General features: G+C 37.3%; 1 protein-coding gene across 1 annotated transcript in view; it reads left to right on the top strand.

Moving 5' to 3' along the window:
* The window catches only part of GRIA4 (glutamate ionotropic receptor AMPA type subunit 4), a 373,881-nt gene that overhangs the window by 302,240 nt on the left and 49,976 nt on the right, over positions 1 to 21,665 (top strand). Inside the window, 4 exon segments of the mRNA XM_038536334.1 lie at positions 1,178 to 1,282; positions 6,923 to 7,033; positions 14,601 to 14,807; positions 20,187 to 20,557. Of these exon segments, the coding sequence (XP_038392262.1) occupies positions 1,178 to 1,282; positions 6,923 to 7,033; positions 14,601 to 14,807; positions 20,187 to 20,557 (794 nt within the window).

Genomic DNA, 21,665 nt, shown 5'->3' with positions numbered 1-21,665 from the left:
TTAAGTGGTGCATTCAAAAAAATGGAATAATTTATCTGAGAATAAATATATATTACAATTTCCATTTTAAAATATTAAGCCAATATCATTTTGAGACATTTCTAAATAAAATACTGAGTAGAATACTGTTCATATCTTATATAGATGCTTAGTCAAGGTAAACTAGGTTACACCACAGTAGTAGACAACCCCAAGTCCCAATGGCTTCAAACAAGAGTGTTTCTCACTCAAACATACATTAGATTAGGAGAAGTATTCTGCTTTATTATAATCACTCAGGGACCCAGGCTGACAGAGCAGCTACCATCTTAAATGCCACAAAGAGAAATTGAGTTATCGAAGGTTTTGAGTTGGCAATTAAGTGCTGTGGCCCGGTGGTAGCACTCATCACATATGTTTACAACTCACTTATTTTAGTCACATAGGCCTAGTTAACTGCAAAGGGCTCCAGGAAGTAGAGCCTATCTTGGGGCCAGAAAGTACAAGAACTAGAATTTTTTTTTTCAGAAACATTTTTTAAACAGTGCTAATGACTACCTCAGTAGATCTTTAAATTGTCTTGAAACCTCGAATTGAGTAATTTGTTAATTTTGCTCTGTTTGTGTTATACTAACACTATTTTTCAAATGATTAATGGAATATGAGTATATTTTTAATGTTAACAATGTAAATGTGCTGAAATGCAGTGAGTTCAGATCATAAATAAAAACAAATGAAAAGGAAATTTGTAACAAAGTACACTTGAATTTCTTTAATATACTTATATTTTGAACTTCTTAGGACTCAATTTTAATATTTTCAAGGATAAATATGATGCAGTGTGATCAGCAAGACTGTTTAATATATTATGTGGACACATAGATAAAACTGAAAAGTAACTGTAAAGGAACCATATTTCTTTTCCTATAGGCAACACTTTAGTATTGAGGAAGTATTCTTTATCACATAACAAATCATGTTTGTCTTTCAAGTATAGAGCAGAATTGCTTATATCCCTTTGATTTACATCTTTCAGATTATTTCCTAGGAGCTCAAATACCCTATGGTTTTTAAGAGAGTTATGTATAGTTTATAGTTCTATACCCAATGTGTTGTCATAAGCCTAGCAGATGAAGTCAAGATTCTATAAGCAAAATGGCCAATGAATATATGTATGGATTTTCCTTTTCACTCATAGGTTCGAATTCAAGGACTGACAGGGAACGTTCAGTTTGACCACTATGGACGTAGAGTCAATTACACAATGGATGTGTTTGAGCTAAAGAGCACTGGGCCCAGAAAGGTGAGCCACACTCAACCCATTTCTTTAGTTTGCCCTTGACATTCTTAAAGACTTATAGGTAAAAGGTAGCTGGATATTCTACATTTGTTTGTTTTTAAATATATTTACAAATTGTATTTTTTTATAATCTGTGCTGAAATAAATTCTTGAATCAAATAATGGATATGTAATGGTGTGCCAATGCTGAAACAAACTAATTTATATACTGTATACATCCTTTATCCAAAGTGGAAGCAATATTTAAAAAAAAAAAAAAAAAAGAAGACTTAGCAAAAAGAATCCCAAAAAACAAAATTTACTCTGCAGGAAAGCACACCTTGCAGGTAAGAAACATACTGACCTCCATGCAATAATTTAGGAAAACATCAGAACAAAGGGAACTACTTCTAAGGCATGGGCATATTTAGAACAGACTAAATATTCTTGAAATAAATAAACACATTCCACTGAGCCAAAAGAAGAACAGATAGAAGATGAGATTATTAAGATCATCACTTGGCTAGTGGGAGGACAGAAACACCTGAGAAACTCTAATTGAAGGGCTGGGGAGGTTGGATGGGAAGCTGCCAGGGCCAGATTCCTGGATTTGGAAATTAACTCTGCTGATCCTAGCACATGACTAGGCGTCTCCATGGTCTTCCAAAAGTACTTGATGTAATGGGAACTTGCAAACCCATTCCAGTAATTGACTATAGACATTTTGTACCTAATGTATGTAGTGTTTAACATTCCTTTTCTGTACGATTAGCTAGGATGCTCAAGGAGAAATTGCCTTATCTAAAAATTCTGTCCCAACAGTTGACTATTTTTAAAAACTTTCTCATATAGGATTTCCTGCTACAATGTAATGATGACAGCTAAATTTATGGAATGTCTGCTGTGACCCAAACACTCGGCTTGGTGTAATGTAATCCTCACAACACACCTGTAAGCGAGTACCATGAGCTCCCTTTTGCCAGTGGGAAAATTATAGTCTGGCAGGTTATAATTACTTGCCTAAGGCTCATAACTGAGAAGCCAAGGATTCGGATGTGTCTGTCTTTGGAACCACTACATCATCATCCCACCCAAGTAGAATCTGCTCTAAAGTAGTTTACTTTTTGGTGGGGTAGAATGTAAGTTAGAATGTTAATAAGTTTTATGGCAGCTAAAGAGAAGGCATGTGGAAATTATAAAAAGGAGGAGATGGCTTGCAGTTGGAGGAAAACAGATCAAGGAAGGCTGTGTGGAGGAGGTAGGATTTAAAGTTAGCTCGGAAGTTAGCATTGGGACAGGTAGAAGTGGCAGCTGGACACAGCGAGAGCTTGAAGTGAGTCAAGGATGCCAGACGGTTACAACCACAAGGGGAAATGTCAGAGGCTCTCTGTGTTGTGGGATGTGCTTCTGAGTGCATGCAAGGAGAGACCTGGAGCTACCGTGAAAACCAACCCTAGGCTTTCAGCCTCTCAGGAGCATCTCCTGGAGCGAGCCCGCAGGCTGCCCACTAGCTAACATAGGGGCACAATGGCCTACCTGACCCAGATCGGGGCACGGGGGGTGGTGCAGGAGACAGGTGACCACCAGGAGCAGGGCACCTCCAAGGACCCTGCCCACAGCCGGCAAATGAGATGTGCTCCCAGGAAGAAACGTAGCGAGTTCCACGTATACCCCGACTTGACCCACTCTGTGGCACCCAGCCATCAACAAGAAAGAAGGAGGCCCATTTGGGGCCCAATCCCTGTGCCAGCCCTGGAGCAGGTGGAGTACCCCACAGGCCCCTAAACACATCGGCCACCTGGCAGGCAGAGGCAGGACGGGCTCACCTTCCTGCCACACACCAGACTTCACAAAATTAGCCATTTAAACAGAAGCTCTCTGAAATGCAAAAGACATTTCCATACTTCACAAAACAGTAAGTAAAAAAAGCAAAATGACCTCTCTATAAAACAAAGGATAAGGTAAAAAGGAGACAGGAGTCAGTGGGTAACTAGTGGTCATAGCAGGTGAGCTGAGTATGGCCGTGAATCCTCCCACCAACCCTGGTGGTAACCGGATTCAAGGTTTTCTTGAGGGGAAGTGAAGAAGTAGGGAGAGTGATGAACGTCCTCGCTCTCAGCTGACACCCATCTAAGACTCTTAAAAGAAATACGAAGTGTAAAATCGTGTAGACTCATCCATCTTCGTTTTTCTGTGGCAGCGATCAACTTGGGCATTCTGTCAGGAATATTAAACTCAAAAAATGAGCTACCACGAGAAACACTCTGCTGGTGAAACTCAGCAATATGTCTGCGAAGTGAGCAATCATTCTTGTAAATTGAACACTTGCCAGCAAGGGAGCTATCTCTGAAAATCAGAGTCTACCCATCAGTTTGTCTGACTTCTGTAACAGGAACACTGATGGAGGAACTCATTAAGGAGAAGAGAACGCTCTTTCTGAAGTCCTAGGTTCTCGGGGGTGGAGTATTCCCACCCCAGTGACCTCCAGGGAATGCCCTGGAACCGCACACCTGGATGCACATGGTTTCAGGAATTTTTATGTGTAAAAATTTTATGTATTGAGAGCCCGTGATATGCCAGACACAGAAATGGAAAATTGATGCACATTTTTACATTTAATCCTCACAACACCTGAAAGTGAGATAGATCTTTTTCTCATTTTATTTTTTTAAAGATTTGACACACACAGCGAGGGGGGAGAGGGAAGGAGGGAAGGAGGGAGGGAGGGAGAGGGAGACAGAGAAGCATGTACAAGCGCAGAAGCAGGTAGATGAGAAGTAGGCTTCCAGCTGAGCGGAGAGCCCAACAAGGGGCTTGATCCCAGGACCCTGGGATCATGAACTGAACCACCCAGATGCCCCTATTTTTTCTCATTTTAAAAAAGAAAAAAAAAAGTATGGCTCAGAGAAACCAAGGAACCTGCCCACGGACGATCAGCTCAAAAGACATGGGGGTAAGGTAGACACCAGGACTCAACTTGCTCAAGAGCTTACTCTCTTGATTGCTCTGAAGTATTGTCAAACCTGGAGCCCGTAAGAGTTCTCTTTAGGGCTGGTATGGGAATTAAGCCATGTTTTGAGGGGACAGGTCTGGTCATATCAGCCCTCCAAGGAACAAGCTTTGAGTAGAACAGGGGCTACTCCTAAACCCAGTCCCGACGTTGTAGCAAGGTCCCCTATAAATACAGAGACGTCCTCTCCTAGGCTGGTGATATTTACACACAGTTCACCTTGAGGAATCCAAAGAAGACAAATATTTTTCTGACATCCCTGCCAGTTTAGTGGCTTAAATGCTTCCATATTTTTGCTCTAGCATTACAAAATTATCCTTTACCCAATTTCTTTTCTCTAGGAAAAATTCCTACTTCCTGTCTGATTTGATGAGGTCAGGTGTGGGAAAAGTTCTTAGTACATTGTAAAATGTGAAGAACTAGAGAGAAACTCTGTCTCACATGAGTTTCTAGATCCACGCGTTACGATTGCTTCCTTTGGGAAGTGATCCCTATATCACTGGCCACTCTAATTGACTCACTTCCCAATGTGTCTCTGGCCCAGTGAAGATCTAGCATGAATGGTCCCATACCCCAAACTATAGCTTGCTTCTTTCATAGAATTGCAAGTAAACATAAGGCAAACAGAGTTAGGTAAAATTTTGCTTATTAGTTTAACTTGTCAGCACTCGTAAATCACTTATCTTTTCAGGGTAAATAGTCATGAAGCAGCAGGCTGCTTTAAATGCAAAATGTCAAGGTCTTGCCAACATCCGAGGATCTTCAGGATGTGTCCCAAATCTGTGGTTTTCCTATTGTGGAAACTCCTTAATAAAGAAAAAATGCCTTTCCCCAAGGATGGGCTGCTGAGATGTGGAGGTGGGCTGCCTCATAACGAAGGGCTAAGCTATAAAGCCTGTTTTCATGTCTTGTAACTGTCATGAGGAAAGGAGAATTAACTGGAGACAACCGACATGTTGTGTTTTTTATTTTGTAAGTACATGTAGGAACAGAAGCTGTATAAGGATATATGTAGGTTGCAAAAGCATACTTGTTTTTAAATTAATTTTTTCACGGAGTTATTAGATAAACGTTAGCTACAAAAAGATTCATATGGACACTTGAAAGCTAAGCTATTCATGACTTGATGTTTATAATTTCACATCAAACTAAGAACCATATTAATGAAAATTCATTTCCTCCATCTCTTCTGTGATTATATATGCAACATTCGTGAATAATCTAGTGCCTCTTTCTGACATGTTCATGCTTACTTTGTTCTAATACGCTCACAAATACTAACACAACGGTTAAGAAATGTGGGGGAAGCAGGAGAGACTTCCAAACATATTAGAACGAATAGTAAATACAGGCCAGTAAGCAATTGTATGCATTTTATTGGAGACAGGAGTTTTAGCCATTGCATACAGAAATTTGAGAAGGAAGTTTGACTTGCATTAAGTGGACACCCACTCAGGGAGGTTGTGGCATATAACAACGAAGTGCATGGACTCAGTGTCTACGGAACTGAGTTTTGAATTCTGGCCCCTCTGGATTATATAACTTTGTGCTGTGATGGGTCCTCATCTCCAAAGTGGCTGTCACAAAACATCTACCTCTAAGTTTGCTGTGTGTATAAACTTTTAGATGCATGTAAAGAAGAATCACCAGGTACATGCCCCAGAGCGAGCAGTCAAGTGGCTGCTGTTCCCAGTACTTAGTGGTCTGCATGATACAAAGAACCCTAAATTTCCTTTAGGACACTGTCAGAAGTTACTACTTTATAAAGTACTTAACTAAGTACTTAATATATTTTACAGAGTGGACTTTGTTTCACCTCTAAGTGAAAAAATAATAATATATGGATTTAAAAATGAAACAAATACAAATTTAAGTGTAATCTTTGAAAATGAAAATGTTTTTCATTACTGTCTGATGTAGTTAACATTTTAGAAATGGTTAGATTTTTACCAAATGGCTAGGTTATGAAAAACCTTAAACTATTTCTGTATTGCCTTAAAAATTTGCAAGTCTTTTTTGCTTAAAAATATCCTGTACATATTCCTTTTATGGTAAAGCCTGAAACATTATTGATAAAATCATGTAAATTAATTTTAGAGGGTGCCAGTCAATCCCACTAGAAGAGAGGATCAACATAAAATGGTATTCCAGGGATCCCTGGGTGGCGCAGCGGTTTGGCCCCTACCTTTGGCCCAGGGCACGATCCTGGAGACTCGGGATCGAATCCCACGTCGGGCTCCCGGTGCATGGAGCCTGCTTCTCCCTCTGCCTATGTCTCTGCCTCTATCTCTGTGTGTGTGTGTGTGTGACTATCATAAATAAAATAAACTGAAACTTTAAAAAAATTTTTAAAAAAATAAAATAAAATAAAATAAAATGGTATTCCATCTATATCCATATTCTTTCTTAAACATCCCCTTCCCCAGTGTCTTGGCTGCTTCATGATTGTAAATTGTAAAGTTGCCAAATGTACAACCAGGCAGTATCATTAACATCAGAAAAACTGGCTCATCATAATTAAGAAAAATTCCAAAACCTCCTTTTTGTCTCCTTTTTAAATGTTTGCTTGCTCATTAATACCCTACATGGTTCCAAAAAGAACCAGAGAAAAACTGTTCTAAAATATATTTTCAAGAAATTTCTCTGTTTGGCAGGTTGGTTACTGGAATGATATGGATAAATTGGTCTTGATTCAAGATGTACCCACTCTTGGCAATGACACAGCAGCTATTGAGAACAGAACAGTGGTTGTAACCACAATTATGGTGAGTTTTGGTCTATGCTTTATGCTGTTCCGTCTTGTCCACAGGCAGTTTTAATTCTCCAGCTATGGTGAATGGGGTGAGAGCTGCATCATAGCAGTGGTGGCATGGGTGTTCTCGTCCACAAGTCTGTTGAGGCTTTGAATAGGTTTGTCCTGAGCTTTGAATACATTCAGTACTTTTATTTGTATTATCTTTTGTTGCACTGTTGTTCTTGGAAAGATGCTCAGATGTTAAAAACGGAAACTGTCACACTTTAGTTAGAAATGTATGAAATGCTATTATTCCAAAGGACAAAAGAATGAACATGAAAAGTCAGCAACCAGTCACATAAAAACATCTGGTAGTAAACACCATCTATTGTTGTTATTATGTTTTTTAAGACATCAGTGTAATAATAGTTAATAGTGTTAAAATTGATCATTTTCAAGTAGTTTAATCATTGGATAATGATTTGCATTGTCTGTTTATAATAGTGGAGATATAAATGTAAAGATTATAGTGAGCATGTCTTATACAACTAAATGTTTTAGAAATAAATTTTGTTTTATATTTATTTTTAATGTGAAAAGGGTGCTCTGCACTGATTGTTTTTCTCATTGACCAATGACAAATACACAATGCAATTTATTGGACTTCCCCTGAGAATTAAGGAAAGTATGATGGCTTCATTCTGACACATCATTAAATGAAGACTACTCTAAATTTTAAGAAAGTTTTTTCAAGAGGTCCTAAAGAAATTTCCTTTTCAGTAAGAGAATATCTTACATATTTTTCTCTTCTAAAGTTAAGCATGCTCCTTAGAGTCCATGCTGGTCAAATGAGATCAACAGTCGGTGACCTAGATCCTCAGCTCACTGTCTCGTTAGGCAGAACACATTTTCAATTACTTACGCAGCCCTTACTCCATATAAAGTGGAAGTGCTTTATATTATTTAGTTTTTAGCTTATGTAATTTTGGTTTTTAGTAACGTCAAGTTATTTCCAAAAATTTTGGCACCAAGGTCAAAGCATGAAAATGCCAGAAAGAAGTTGTCATATATTGCAATGAGTGTTCTCTGTGTCACATCACCAGCTAGCAATTTCATGTTACTCTGCCAAGGCTTGATGAGAAGTTTATGACTTTAGAATGCAAACCGGCCAACACCAGTTGTTGTGTAAGAGTGCAAAATATACACCTTCTAACTTAATTATGTAGTAGTTGCATGGGACTTGAAAAGCAGTATATATATATGTATATATATATTTCTTTTCCTAAAAAGACACAGTAATGGAAAGTCATACTTCAGTACAGTCCTCCTCTTTTCAGCCTCTGATGAAGAATCCTATTTTAAGAAATTGATCAAGAAAGAAATGAGTTCGACGCTGTTCGACCATTCCTAACTAAGGCTCAAGTCTTGTTCTCCTGTGTAGTAAATTTAAGCTAATTTTTCATGTGGGATTCTTCTTGGATGACCAACTCTGGACTACCAGAAAAAAAATTTTTTTTAAAGTTCTGTGACTTTTCTGAGATACTAGAACAAAAGAAGAATTAATCCTCATCTTTCGCAAGAAAATATATAGATGTTGAAAAAGAATCACTTAGCAATTCTGATATAGCAATTCCCCTATCTTGAAATGAGGTCATTGTACAAAAAAAGCATAATTATATCACTCCTAATTCCAAGTGAAGTTTTTCTAAAAGCAAATATCTATGAATTTGTGTGCTTGTTTTATGAATATACACAGTAGTTTTCTTTAAAGGTTTTTTTAAAAACTTTTGCCTGTTCTATGTGAAATAAGGTGTTTTAATGTGCATTATAGGTATAATGTAGAAAATCTCCTTTCCATCCCTGTTATTAAAGGGGTGGGAGATATAATTAAAACCAAAATATTGAATCAGTTTGCAAGCATGGCTGGTTTTCAGAAAGCATGCTACCAAAAAAAAAAAAAAAAAGTTAAAACAATTGAGAAATTCAGTTGTTTCCTATATACATAAAGAATATTATGTAAAGCTAACTGTTGTTTGACAGTGATATCTTCAATATTTTTGCTATCAAAAGAGTGCAATATGAATATTTGTCTTTTGTATAAAAGTGTAATCTTCATATAATAATACCTCTTTGGGCTTTGCAACTGCATAATCATTCAGTAATTTAAAAAAAAATAGTAGAATCCTTTCCCTAAAAGTGTTTTTGTATTTGCTTTTGTTGAAAATGGTCACCTGGAACCACCAACATCTCTACTATCTCATTCATGTTGAAAGAAATATGATTCCTTGTAGACAAATGAGATATTGGCACCTGCATGTAATAATCTCCCAAATTCAACCAAAAGCTCCCAACACAGATGGAGCTGGTTAGACATTGTTAATATGTGCAAGACAGATATCTAGACTCAGAAGGCTGGGGGTGTTGCGGCGCTGGAAATCATTCACTTTGATCAAAATTGATATGGCATGGCTGTTATTCCCATTTGTCTTTCTTTGGTGTATGTTGTTATTTATATGTTGATACATTGTAATGATAAATGCTGTTGTTAAATAAAATTGATTGAGAAATTCATTTATTCATCCACAAATATTTATTAAGCGTCTGCTATGAGCCCAGGGAAATGCTAGAGAAAAAAAAAACAGACAAAAATCCTGCATTCAAATAAGTTTATATTCTAGCAAAAGAAAGCAGACAACAAACAATAGACTATTATACTAGATATCATTCTTAAATACGGTTTCAGCTTTTTTGTACCATTGAAATTTTTTTCTTATAACAGTGTGGCATATCTATAACATGATCTTCATTTGAATGACTAATTTATTTGACCTGAATATAGTCCACTGAATATAATGTAGCTAAATCTCAATAAAAAGTAAAATTGGCAGTACCATCCCATAAGGGTCACGACTACAGGGTTGAAAGGTCTAAAGTTTTGAGTTCAGATGCTTACCATTTTGTCTTTAAGACTTAGCGACTACGAATTGGATAAAATCTGTAATTGTATATGAGACTGTGAGTCATACTAACTTTCTATATTCTAAGTCATAATTTTTGTCAGTAAGCTAAGGAAGCCAATTCTGTACCCTGAGGTTTGCATATATGCAGCAGTTGAGGAAGAGACAGTGTGCAGGAGGGAGGCATGTAACTTCACTCCTCTGGCTGCTGAACTCTGGAAGAGGAGAACTAAAGCAGTATTTCAGCCAAGCCCATTTTTCCCCCAAATGTTCACACCTGAAGCTAAATGATGCTTATGATGCATTGCTCAGCTAAGAAGTATTTCTTGCCATCTTGTAAACCTAACAATCCTTTAGGAAATTCTCCATATATCCACATTTATTTACTGCAGCATCAGAAATATGTTACAAACCTAAAAGCAATTTCACTTATCACGCTAGATCTTTTCCAGGGGTTACTTTTTTCTCCTTTTATTAGATGTTTGATGTTTTATCTTCTCTATGCAGAATTTTACAGCTGCATTCCACATATATACATGTGCATATGCAATACATCCATATCTACATACAAAAATACAGATTTATTTTCTTCCATGCACTAAATATTAATTTCCCCCATATATACACTGCCTCTAAAGGGTTCAACACTCAACTAGTTTTGAAATACCTTATTTTGAATAAATTCTAAAATTGTGCAGCCATCCAATTTGCTCTTTTTTTTTCTCTGAGTTGAATAATAATTTCCACTTTTCAGAATTTTGCCCATGGGATAAATTACCTACAACTAGTAAGATTCTTTGGAGAAAAGCAAATATCCAGACAGCAAATAACTTTGGTCGATACTACTGATTTCATCATTTTAACTGTTTTCAATAGTAATTGTAATGATTGTATTTTTTTATGTTTAGAAAATCTTAAAGCCTTTTCAATAAGAATCTATTTCAACAGTTTTGTTAAATACGAACAATCCAAAAAGATTTTCTCAGTAGGAAAATACTTTATTGATTGAAAATCATCTTAATTCATTTACGCAAACATTTACTTAAGAAAGCCCTAATGTAGCAGCTTTAGACAGAGATTGTTTTTTTCCTGAAATAGCAGAGCAGATGTAGAACACTACCCATTATGGAAATTTTAGTAATAAACTCACAACTCCTAAGAAGTAATGCATTTAAAATAACTTCTGAGGAATTCCTGTATCACAGAGCACAGTAGTTGATAATAAAGATGATAGGTTATACTCTCGTGGCAGAAGAGGTTATATTGAGCTTCTCTGATCATTCCATTTTGATTTACAATTGAATACCTGGACTCTGTAAGGCGGCTTATCAAAGATGCCCTACAAATCCTCCTTCATGACTGGCTAGGACTCATTGTCTATTATACTGAAAAGATTTAATATTTTCTTCACCCATGGTAGCCCTCAAAACCTTGTATTAAATCCTCCCTAAATATGCAGGTCAGAAGGCCTACTTGTGGGCAGATTGTCCGATTGGGAGAGCGTGGAGGATCTGCTACTCATGTGGATTTAATATGAAAGAAAAGCAAAATGAGACACACTTGAATAAAGTGCATAGAGCTGAGCAACCAGGAGAGCTTTTGTTCAAGAAAAATCTGGTCTTTCTGCCTGTTTTCCCACCTCCCTGAGTGATCATCTTATTTCTCTAATGCTGCATGCACCACTCATCTGCATCTCAATGACTGTGAATGCCCCTGGTTGTGCAGAAGTCTAGCTAAATTTCTAATCAATATCTTCAGTAAACTGAAAGTTTGTCTAGTCTTTGTTGGTCTGTTTGGCAGGAAAGCGAAGTTCCTGATGGACATGTGCTGTCCCAAAAGGGAATTGAAAAAAAGGAAAGAAAACACTAGGTAAATTTTTTATTTAGATTTCCATATGTCTATTTCAGAAGAGGTGGCCTAGTACTTAAATTAATTGCTTTCCTTTTGAAGACCTGAATCAGAAGTTCTAATGTAATTACTTTGCCATGATATTCCTATTTAGAGAGCACAAATGCACCAGGAAATCTTTATACTTATTGAGTGCCTTGTAGATACCAGGCAATATGAGGAGATATGGAAAGGTTTTATCTATACTGTGTATTCACTGTTTCACAGAAAGTATTTCATTTACCACACAGAAATTCATGTCCTTAAACTTACCCCCTCTCTAGTTAAATCATATGAAATCTCAAATAGTTGCACCTATTTTGACAAATGCAATGATAGCTTCAACAATTTCCAGATATTTCAAAATATAGATTCAGTTCCCACATCTGCTCCTTCTGTGAAATGGAGCAATTTGCTTGCAGTCTCTGAGACTTGCATTTTCCCCCTGCAAATTGGAAGTGCCTACCTCAAAATAGCAGTGTGAAAAGTAAATGAAAGGCACAGTTGAAGAACTCAGCCTTATTTTTGATACAGAGCATGCACTAATTAACTCAGAGCTATTATTAGTTTTCACTACTCTATTTTATGATTGTTTCCCATCACTCTTACTCCTTTACCCTTATTACAAAGAAGTATAATCTTAAGTAATCACAAGAGGACAAGAGGCATATTTTATGTATTTTTGTATCCCTAGTCTCCAGCAAACTGCCGGGCACACAGTCAGTGCTTAATAAATCTTTGAGTACATAGTAGAAGTATGGCTTTTAATAAAGCAAATTGTCTACAATATAATGTAGAGGGAATTTAGCAAATTAGATGGGAATTCTAGCTAGAGAAATGTGCACACAAGCTGACACTGTCATATATATATTTGATGGCTAAAATTCCTAAATGTTCAAGTATTCCAGACACTAAAATTGACTTTCAATTTTAGTACCTCATGTGAACCATAGATATACAATTTTTGAAAACTTCTAAGTTTGTTCTAAGTTGGAAGTGCTAACTATACAGCCATGTCAATTACAATATTAAGCATTTTATAAATGTGAGATTCTTGCTTTTCTCTAAATATACTTCCATTTTTAATAAGCTGTCACAAGAAAAAGAAAAGGAAAAGATTAGCTCATTTTAACCATTTATATTAAATTTTAGAAATTAACACCTTGCAACAACTCACCACAATTTATAATTTTCAAGACCTTTGTATTGGGAGAATCTTTTCTGTAAGCTACAAAATAATCTTCATCTATCTAAAGAAGAGACCATCAGTTTCCTTAACTTTATAGGTGGAGAAGCTCTCCTGTTAAAATATGTATCAGTTTCAAAGAAATGAGAGACTTCTGGGTCCCTCGACTCTGTCAGCATAAGGCAAGTCTGTCTATTCAATGACCAACCCTAAACAATTGCCCACAGTACAGTTATTTAGGGCATCTCTATTACAAGTTATATATCATGTAATTTACAATCTTGTTAAGTTTTTAAAGGTAATTTCTACATTTATGAAGTACTTAAAATCAGAAGTAGTATCCACTGCCATGTTCTGCAAAGTAAAATACCATCTAATCCGGAGTTCCAAGAGCAAGATCAACTTCCCCAATCACACATTTGCTGGGGAAGTTGAAAAGATTTGTATGAAAATTACTCAGTGAGTGTGATAGTACAATGTTATAGAATGTAAATCCATGATCTCAATGACATTGTGGCCAAAGGTGGCCGCCCTTGTCTGCAAACGACTAAAAGTTCTGAGGTGTGACTGGCAGTCCTCTGTATTTGTATGCTCACCAGATCTACCCTGTGGTGGCTTTGGGCTCCGTTCCCAAAATCAGCTGCTTGTTGGCTAACTTGTCTCTTTAGTTCATGGCCTTTAAATGGTTTGGCTTAAGGGTGTGTGAGTGTGAGTGAGTGTGTGTGTGTGTGTGTGTGTTGTAACTGAAAACTAGTTATCATTAGCCACCAGTAAACCTTTTCATTTTTATAAGGATTTTTACAATAATTCTTTACCTGTTTTCTGTCTTACTTGCTTCAAAACCTACATGAGAATATCACTTGAAATGTGTGATTGTTGCAACTGGGGGAAGATTATTAGCTTTCGTTGGAAACATATTTTATAATAGAAACCTTCACACACCACAGGCCTCACTAAAGCCAAAATATTGGACAGTTTTGGGAAAGCCAATTTAATGCAAACTAGTATATAGAATATTTTAAACTATTCATTTCTTCACTGAACTCACTAGAACCCATTCTGAGAAAGGCATTCAGCAAAATGCTAGAGAGTTTAAAAAAAAAAAGCATCTTGCTTCTTTCCTAAAAGAGGTTGCAATTAAACATGGCTAAACAAGACACGGAATAAGGAGACCTGTTACCTTGAATACCTACTAAGTAGTCTAACTTCATGCGATATTTTAGAAATACTAATTTCATTACCAAAGATGATGGGCTGATGCTTCCCTAGACAATTATTAATGTTATATTTTTCCTGTCATGATCATGGCACTAGGTATGTAATAGTCCCTCAGGAAAAAACTATTTTGAAAGGTTTCACTTTTAGTACCCAATATAAAGTAACTGGATATACTTCTAAGCATATTTCTATATTCATCTGTTTTATTATTGATTTCTAGCCACACAAAATCAGTGCGTATACTAATATTAAATCTAATCTTTTTGTCAAATTCTGCAGCTGAAAAGTTGCATAAAGATTTTTGCATGTTTTATAATTTCTCCTTTACAGTTCTCCTTCTCTCATTATAGGAATCCCCATATGTTATGTACAAGAAAAATCACGAAATGTTTGAAGGAAATGACAAGTATGAAGGATACTGTGTAGATTTGGCATCTGAAATTGCAAAACATATTGGTATCAAGTATAAAATTGCCATTGTCCCTGATGGAAAGTATGGAGCAAGGGACGCGGACACAAAAATCTGGAATGGGATGGTAGGAGAACTTGTTTATGGGGTAAGCAGACCAGTTTATTCACGAATTTACTTACATAAACCTGAAACTTTTTTTCACCTGGGCATATAACAATATCTCAAGACCTGTTGCTGTTTTTAAATTTGCAGTTACATTCAAGAGGCATCTACCATGTTCAGATGTTTCTCTAGCTCATTATGGTGCAATTTCCAAATAATGAGAGAAGCTAATACCTCATAACTTCAAAGTCAGGAAAGATAAAAAAACTGAAATATGATGTCCTCTTAAAAAAAAAAAAGTGACTTCAGTATCTGTGATGACCATTCTCTTAAGCTCGATGCCACTCTACTCTAGCCATGTTGTTTTAAGAACTACAAAACAAATCTATTATGAATGTTACTTGATAATTCAAGGAACAGATTTCCTCCAGCAGTATAAAGTTGGGCCTAATTTTAACTAGTTACTTGTACCCCTGTTGCTTGTACTTACTGGTCAATATCTTTTACATAATTGGTAAAGCAATCATTAAACTACTTTAGCATCTATAAAATATTCACCAATAATGTGAGATTCTTATAGATCTGCTAAACACAGTAAATTTAAACTTTATGCAGTGCTATCATTTTTTTAGACATAGCGAAACACAAAACTTGGAGCGTATTCCATAGCAGGCCTCACAGAAATGCACGTCTGGCCCTTCCCTCTGAGTTTACCAGATACTGAGTACACACATTGATCACCAAGGGCAAATTCAATGTAGACATTCCTGCCTGAATAAGAACAGGATTGGTTTCTTCAGCTATCACTGCAGAGTATCACAATGAAACCAGCAGTTCACAAATGTTGGTGATGCATGATATTTCCAAAGTCCAGAAACAAAACCTGGAGCTCACAGTGAGCTGTGCCCATTGAGTAACCAATAAAAGTCACATACACTCACAGTGTACTCTCACAGTGTACAGAAATTTTCTGTAAGCCAATTCATATTTCACAGATTTCACCTTCAAAGCACTCTCTAATTCATCTTCACAAGACCCTTTTGAAACAATGACACAAGAGTAATCCTTCCCTAGAAGAGAGTAAAGACTCAATGATTGAGGACAATAATAGAAGTCTGGAGAGGGGCTCCTTTTCCAAGCCAGAACTACAATTTGGTAGTTTCCTGATTCTGCATCTTGGATTTCCGACCTCTACGCCACAAACTTTCTCCAACCAGTATCATACAGTAGCTGTAACCTCCACAGAAGAGGAAATTGTTTGGCATTAAGGAGCAATCAGTTAGTTTTATATTCATTTAAAAAGAACTGCTAACTTGTTAGTTGCCCTAAATGAAAAAAAAAATTCAGTTTTAAGAAAATCAAAAAGGAATTTACCACATGGCTCATCAACAGTTTGATAATGAGCTTTAGGTTCCAAACAAAAAGGATGTGTTTGTTTCTTGGTAATATTTTAAACTTTTAGTAATATTTTTAATTTTTGAGACAATAAGATTTTAAATGTAAACATGATTCAAGTTGTGAGAACTACAGTAATTCATTTTCTTTAGAAAACACTGTTGGGTATTTCATCTCAAAAAAAAAAAATCCTACTTGGATTACCAATTAGTTATGGATGGTGTAACTAACCCAAGTAACTTTCTACGACATTTGTCACGTATCTCTTCTCCAGAGTCCCTACCCACTGGGAAGTCCAGCCTCGCCCCTTTGCGTGGGCTCTGACCACATTGTTCACGTGAGAAAAACAGGTGACATGAAGAGAGAGCATAGTCAACCAAACACTGTGTCCATAGCACACGTCCCAGTAACACAGCCCTGAGGTCAAGCAGTTCTCAAAGAGAGACATAGCACTTGCTGGTACTCACTGTATTCAATCATCAGTTATTCTGCCAGGTTTAAATTCCCTCATCTCTGCCACTTGAGTTTTTCCCAAAAGGAATCTTCTTCCATGTCTCTTATGCTTCCTGTAGATTTGGTGATTTTCATTCTGGTGTCTGCAAAGTCTGAACTTTCTTCTCATTTTATTTTTTACTTTCTTACTGCTAATACAATGAATGCCCGATTTCCAGGGCCCAAGGTGGAGCTCTATCCATTCTCTCCTGTCCAGCAAAGCACATTAGATAGTAAAATGATTCACTTTGAAGCCATTATTATTATTATTGTTATTACTATTATTATTTCATTATTCTTTGTAAGCTCTGTTACTGGAGTTTCTGGAAAAGTGTTCTGGAAAACCCTCACATGTGGCCTCAGCACACACCTGGTGGTGGCCAAGAAGCACAGGAATCTCCTCTGCCCTCAGGGCCTTTCTGCCTGTGGCCCTGTGCACCACACCAAGTCCATTCTGTGTCTTCTGTTGCGCCTTCACTGGCCCTGCTCTGCTTGTGTGCATGGATTTTAATTCCGGGGAGTACTCCTCCAAGCACATTCCGTGGCCTGCCAGCACCAGGATTACCTGTGGTACGTGTTAAAATGTGGGCTCATGGGCCTCACTCTGGAAGCCCTCAAGAGCCCAAGTGTTATCAAGTTCTTGCAGGAAACACTTTACATACTTCATTCTGGGAATGGCTAAGAGGTCATGGAACAAGGCACACGATGTCACATCTCCAATCCTAGCTGAGAAAGCCCAGCTGTATCTTCTCTGTTCACTTGGCTGTCTCAAAACACAACCTGTCAGACTTCAAAACTGTCCTCATCAACCATCATGTCACACTCTGATCCAGTGTTTGCCTCCCCTCGCACCTGATTTCATATGCAGGAGGCAACTTTAATTCTCTTCTTTTAAGGCTTTCACCCTCATTAGTGGTAGCTTATGTAAATAAAATAAGAACACCACACCTGACAACTTGGTATGCAAAAGGTGGCATTTCAGATCAGTGATAGGATGCATTTACTCAATTATTCCTGTCGCAACAGCAGAACATCCACTTGGAAGATTAACAATGTTGGAGCACATCATCACATATGATACCAAGTTTAAAGGGATTGTAGGTACAAGAATAAAATATGCATGATCGACACTGGTCATATGATATGAGAAGAATTTTTCTAGGCACAAAACCAAAGGCTGAAAACACAGAAAGAAAATTCTGTATGGCTGCAGCAAAATTTAATACATATATATTGCAATGAAGTACCGTGAACTAAGTTGTGTAAACAAAACAATTACTGGACAGGGAGAATATTTGCAGCATATATGGAAAATAAAAGTTAATTTTTTGAATATATTTAAAAGCACTTACAAGTTAGTAAAAAATAAATACGCCATATGGAAAATAAGGGCAGGTTAGGACATTGGAAGAAAAAAGGAGAGTGGCCATTTGATTCATAAAAATAAATTCAAATTAACACAATGAAATCTAGCTTTCCATGGGTCAGACTGGCAGAGATAAACAATAGTGAAGACACAGATGGGCTGTCCAGCATTCATAGCTGCGGACGTATCCACACAGTGCTGGCAACAGTTGAAGTCTGTGTGATATTCCTGGAGAAAAGTTTCACAAAACAAATCGTGACCATTATAAGGATTGTTACCACTTAGACCAGCAATCCCATTTCTAAAAATTCATCTTAAATACTTAAGGTACGTACCAGGGTTTGTCTTCAAAGATGTTCGCATCATCCAAGCTTGAAATTGTGTAAACCTGGCAACAGCATAGCATAGACGTCTCCTAAAATAAGAACTAGATTGAGCAAATTTTGATATTTTCATATGATAAAACACTTGCAATCATTAACTAGTTTTTAATGTATATGATAAAAATAAAAAGGAATTCATCATATACTTCTGAGTAGAGGAATTATAAACTGTTGTGTTTTGTATTATCCCTTTTTAAAATAAAAATATTATTCATCAGACCATGTCTAGCAGGGCATATATGAAGAAAAAGCAAGAGTAGGTGAAGGGAATGGAGGTGACTTATCTTAATTTTCTGTTTTTATACTGATTTTTCCATTGCTAGTTCATGTATTACTTGCGTAATGAAAGTTATACAGGTAATAATATGGCAGAAATAATAATAATAGCCTCCAGGCAGTGAGCCTGACTTTTGTGTGTGTGGGCATTTCTGCTGTAAGCTACGTTCATTCTCACTTGAGGGCACTTAGGGTTAATGCTCCACCACCCAATGGGCAGCATCATGGCCTAAGGACACCCCCTTGCCAGCCTCCAGATCCCCTGGTACCAAGCTGCGGGCCATGGTGTGCAGCAACACCTGAGCATCTCCCAGGGTGGGTGGCAGGGTGGCAGCCTCTGTGTAAGAGCACACATGCCTCACAGTGTTTCTGATTCCACTTTAATGCCAAATATTTTCCTTTCAAGATGATCAAATAACGTTTGTTCACCTGTAGATCATGTAACCGTTCATACTGTTTTCATGACACTTTATTTCATTCAGTTTAGAGATCACAAGATTTATGGAAGACACACCAACTCCAATCACACATCAGCCATGATGTTTACAACTCACCTGAGTCTCAGTTCCAGCATCTAAAAAGTGATAAACAGCGTTATCATGAGTGTTAAGATATTTAGTTGAGCATCAGATACATGATCCCTCCGTCAACGCTCACAAGGATTTTCTTAGGACTTCTTTAATGGAAAATCACAGGAATGTGGGGAGGCAGACAGGAGAGTGTCCTTGCTGTACAGACATGGAAAGGGGGCTCAGACAAATTGCTCCAAGTCACAGAACAAACACGGAAGCTGGTGTCGTATGATCATACTAGCCGAGACCTAGATCCACTGTTTCCCAAAAGCTGTGTTACAAATTCAAAGTAGAAAATCAAACTATGTGAATAGGAAGAAAATAAATGCCCATTTCCAGATTTTTGTGTGCGCTGGATTGGAAAAATGTCATCAAGCAGTGGGTTTCTTCCATCCTCCAAACACAGACTGTAGGGTAGGTTTTCTTACAACTGGAAAGGAATCAAAAAAGGACCATTTGATATTTGCATTCATAATATGAAGGGGCGGCCAAGTCATGAGTCAGTGGCACCATTCCAAGTGAAACAGAAAAGGCTGCAACATAGCAGCAATTCTGGCCAAGAAATTCAGAGTCAGCCCTGTGGGAAGGCAGCTAGGCTCCTCCTCTGGCCCGGCACACATCCTAAAAGACTAACACAGTTATCTGAATTTAGGTTACTTCTGCTTATGTCCACTCTTTCCCTGGTTTTCTTTGTTCCCATCTGATCACCAGCACTGATAAAAAAAAAATACCTTGTGCAATTTAAGTGGTAAATTCTCCTAGGAAAAGAGTTCACTGTTCATCTTTGTATTTATCACTGTTCTTAGGCAACTGTTGGCGTCCCTCTTCAAAATGTAGAATGAATGCATAACTAGTTCATTTTGAGTGGATTAATCCAGTGCCAGTTGCTTCATGAAATGCATTAACCTATGTGTTTTCATGTGTCTTTTCTCTTATAGAAAGCAGAGATTGCTATTGCCCCTCTGACAATCACTTTGGTCCGAGAGGAGGTCATTGACTTCTCTAAGCCCTTCATGAGCTTGGGCATCTCTATAATGATCAAAAAGCCTCAGAAATCTAAACCAGGAGTGTTTTCCTTCTTGGATCCTCTGGCCTATGAGATTTGGATGTGCATAGTCTTTGCCTACATTGGTGTCAGCGTGGTCTTATTCCTAGTTAGCAGGTTTAGTCCATATGAGTGGCATACAGAAGAGCCAGAGGATGGAAAGGAAGGACCCAGCGACCAGCCTCCCAATGAGTTTGGCATCTTTAACAGCCTCTGGTTTTCCCTGGGTGCCTTTATGCAGCAAGGATGTGACATTTCACCCAGGTTAGTTTGAAAACCCTTCCCTTCTTCACCAACTCCCCAATAATTCTCAGTATTGTATGGAATATCTCTCTACACATTCTTTTCCTGGAGGCAGAGCATTAATTTGAAACACAGAAAAAAAACTTGCAATTCCCAAATTAGTCTAAAGTACATTCATAGCCAGTTTTTCCAAGTTAGCACCAAAGGTGGACACATCCCAAGGATGAACTTTCCTAATGGAAAAGTATGCAACTGCTCAGAACTCTCAAAGATAAGTTAGTATTAATATTTCCTTCAATGGTCTGGCAGATAGAAATGAGCATCTAAATTGTCAGACTAAGAATTTATTTTCATTTTGCCTCCTTTTCAAAATCAAAAGTTTTTGTTATTGTTGCTGTTGCTCATCTTTTAAAAATTAATTTTGACCTTGATTTACATCCCATGTATGTCACGGGAGATTTCTGCCACAGACTTAACCTGACACCTGAGTTGGTGGAGCAAGTACCAGATAGACATTTTCTGTGTAACAAAACATGAATAAACCAAGCTGTGGGCAGTTAGCAATCTCAGTTCTGTGTCAGTTTAATAGACATATTTTTCAATATCTGTGGAGTCATGGCTTGCTTCCTTTGGATGCCACTAAGACATTTTTTAAGAGTGGTAAATCCAGTGCCAACGGATTTTAGTTATTTTTTAGTTATGTTTGCCAAAAATGTAGCCAATGTCCTATTGCAGGAAAAACATCAAACTTCTCCCACAGAAAAAAATAACCACAAGTAGGAGAAGCTACGGACTGAACTTAAATATCAGTGACTTATATTAGTATCACAAATATACAGATGTTTTAAGGAAGTGTATGCTTTCTCAAAAGGAGATATTTTAGGCAAAATGCAGTCTATGTTCCTTAAGACCCAGGAAAAATGATAAATGTGTTTAAATTCTAATAACCTAGGAATCTGAGTCAGTGACTCTGAATCAATGAAATGAAAAGAAAGCAAAGCAAGTCTCATAATGGTTTTGAAAACCAGGATTAAGCAAATGCTAAGTTAAACCCAACAGGTACCAAAAAACAAACAAACAAAAAAAAACCAGCAGGTGTCACTTATATAATAATGTTTAAGAAGGGAGA

Source organism: Canis lupus, chromosome 5 (assembly GCF_011100685.1).
Source record: "Canis lupus familiaris isolate Mischka breed German Shepherd chromosome 5, alternate assembly UU_Cfam_GSD_1.0, whole genome shotgun sequence".
In the NCBI taxonomy this organism is placed as follows: Eukaryota; Metazoa; Chordata; class Mammalia; order Carnivora; family Canidae; genus Canis; species Canis lupus.
Note: the sequence above shows the minus strand (reverse complement) of the source record. Positions and strands in the feature narration are given on the sequence as shown.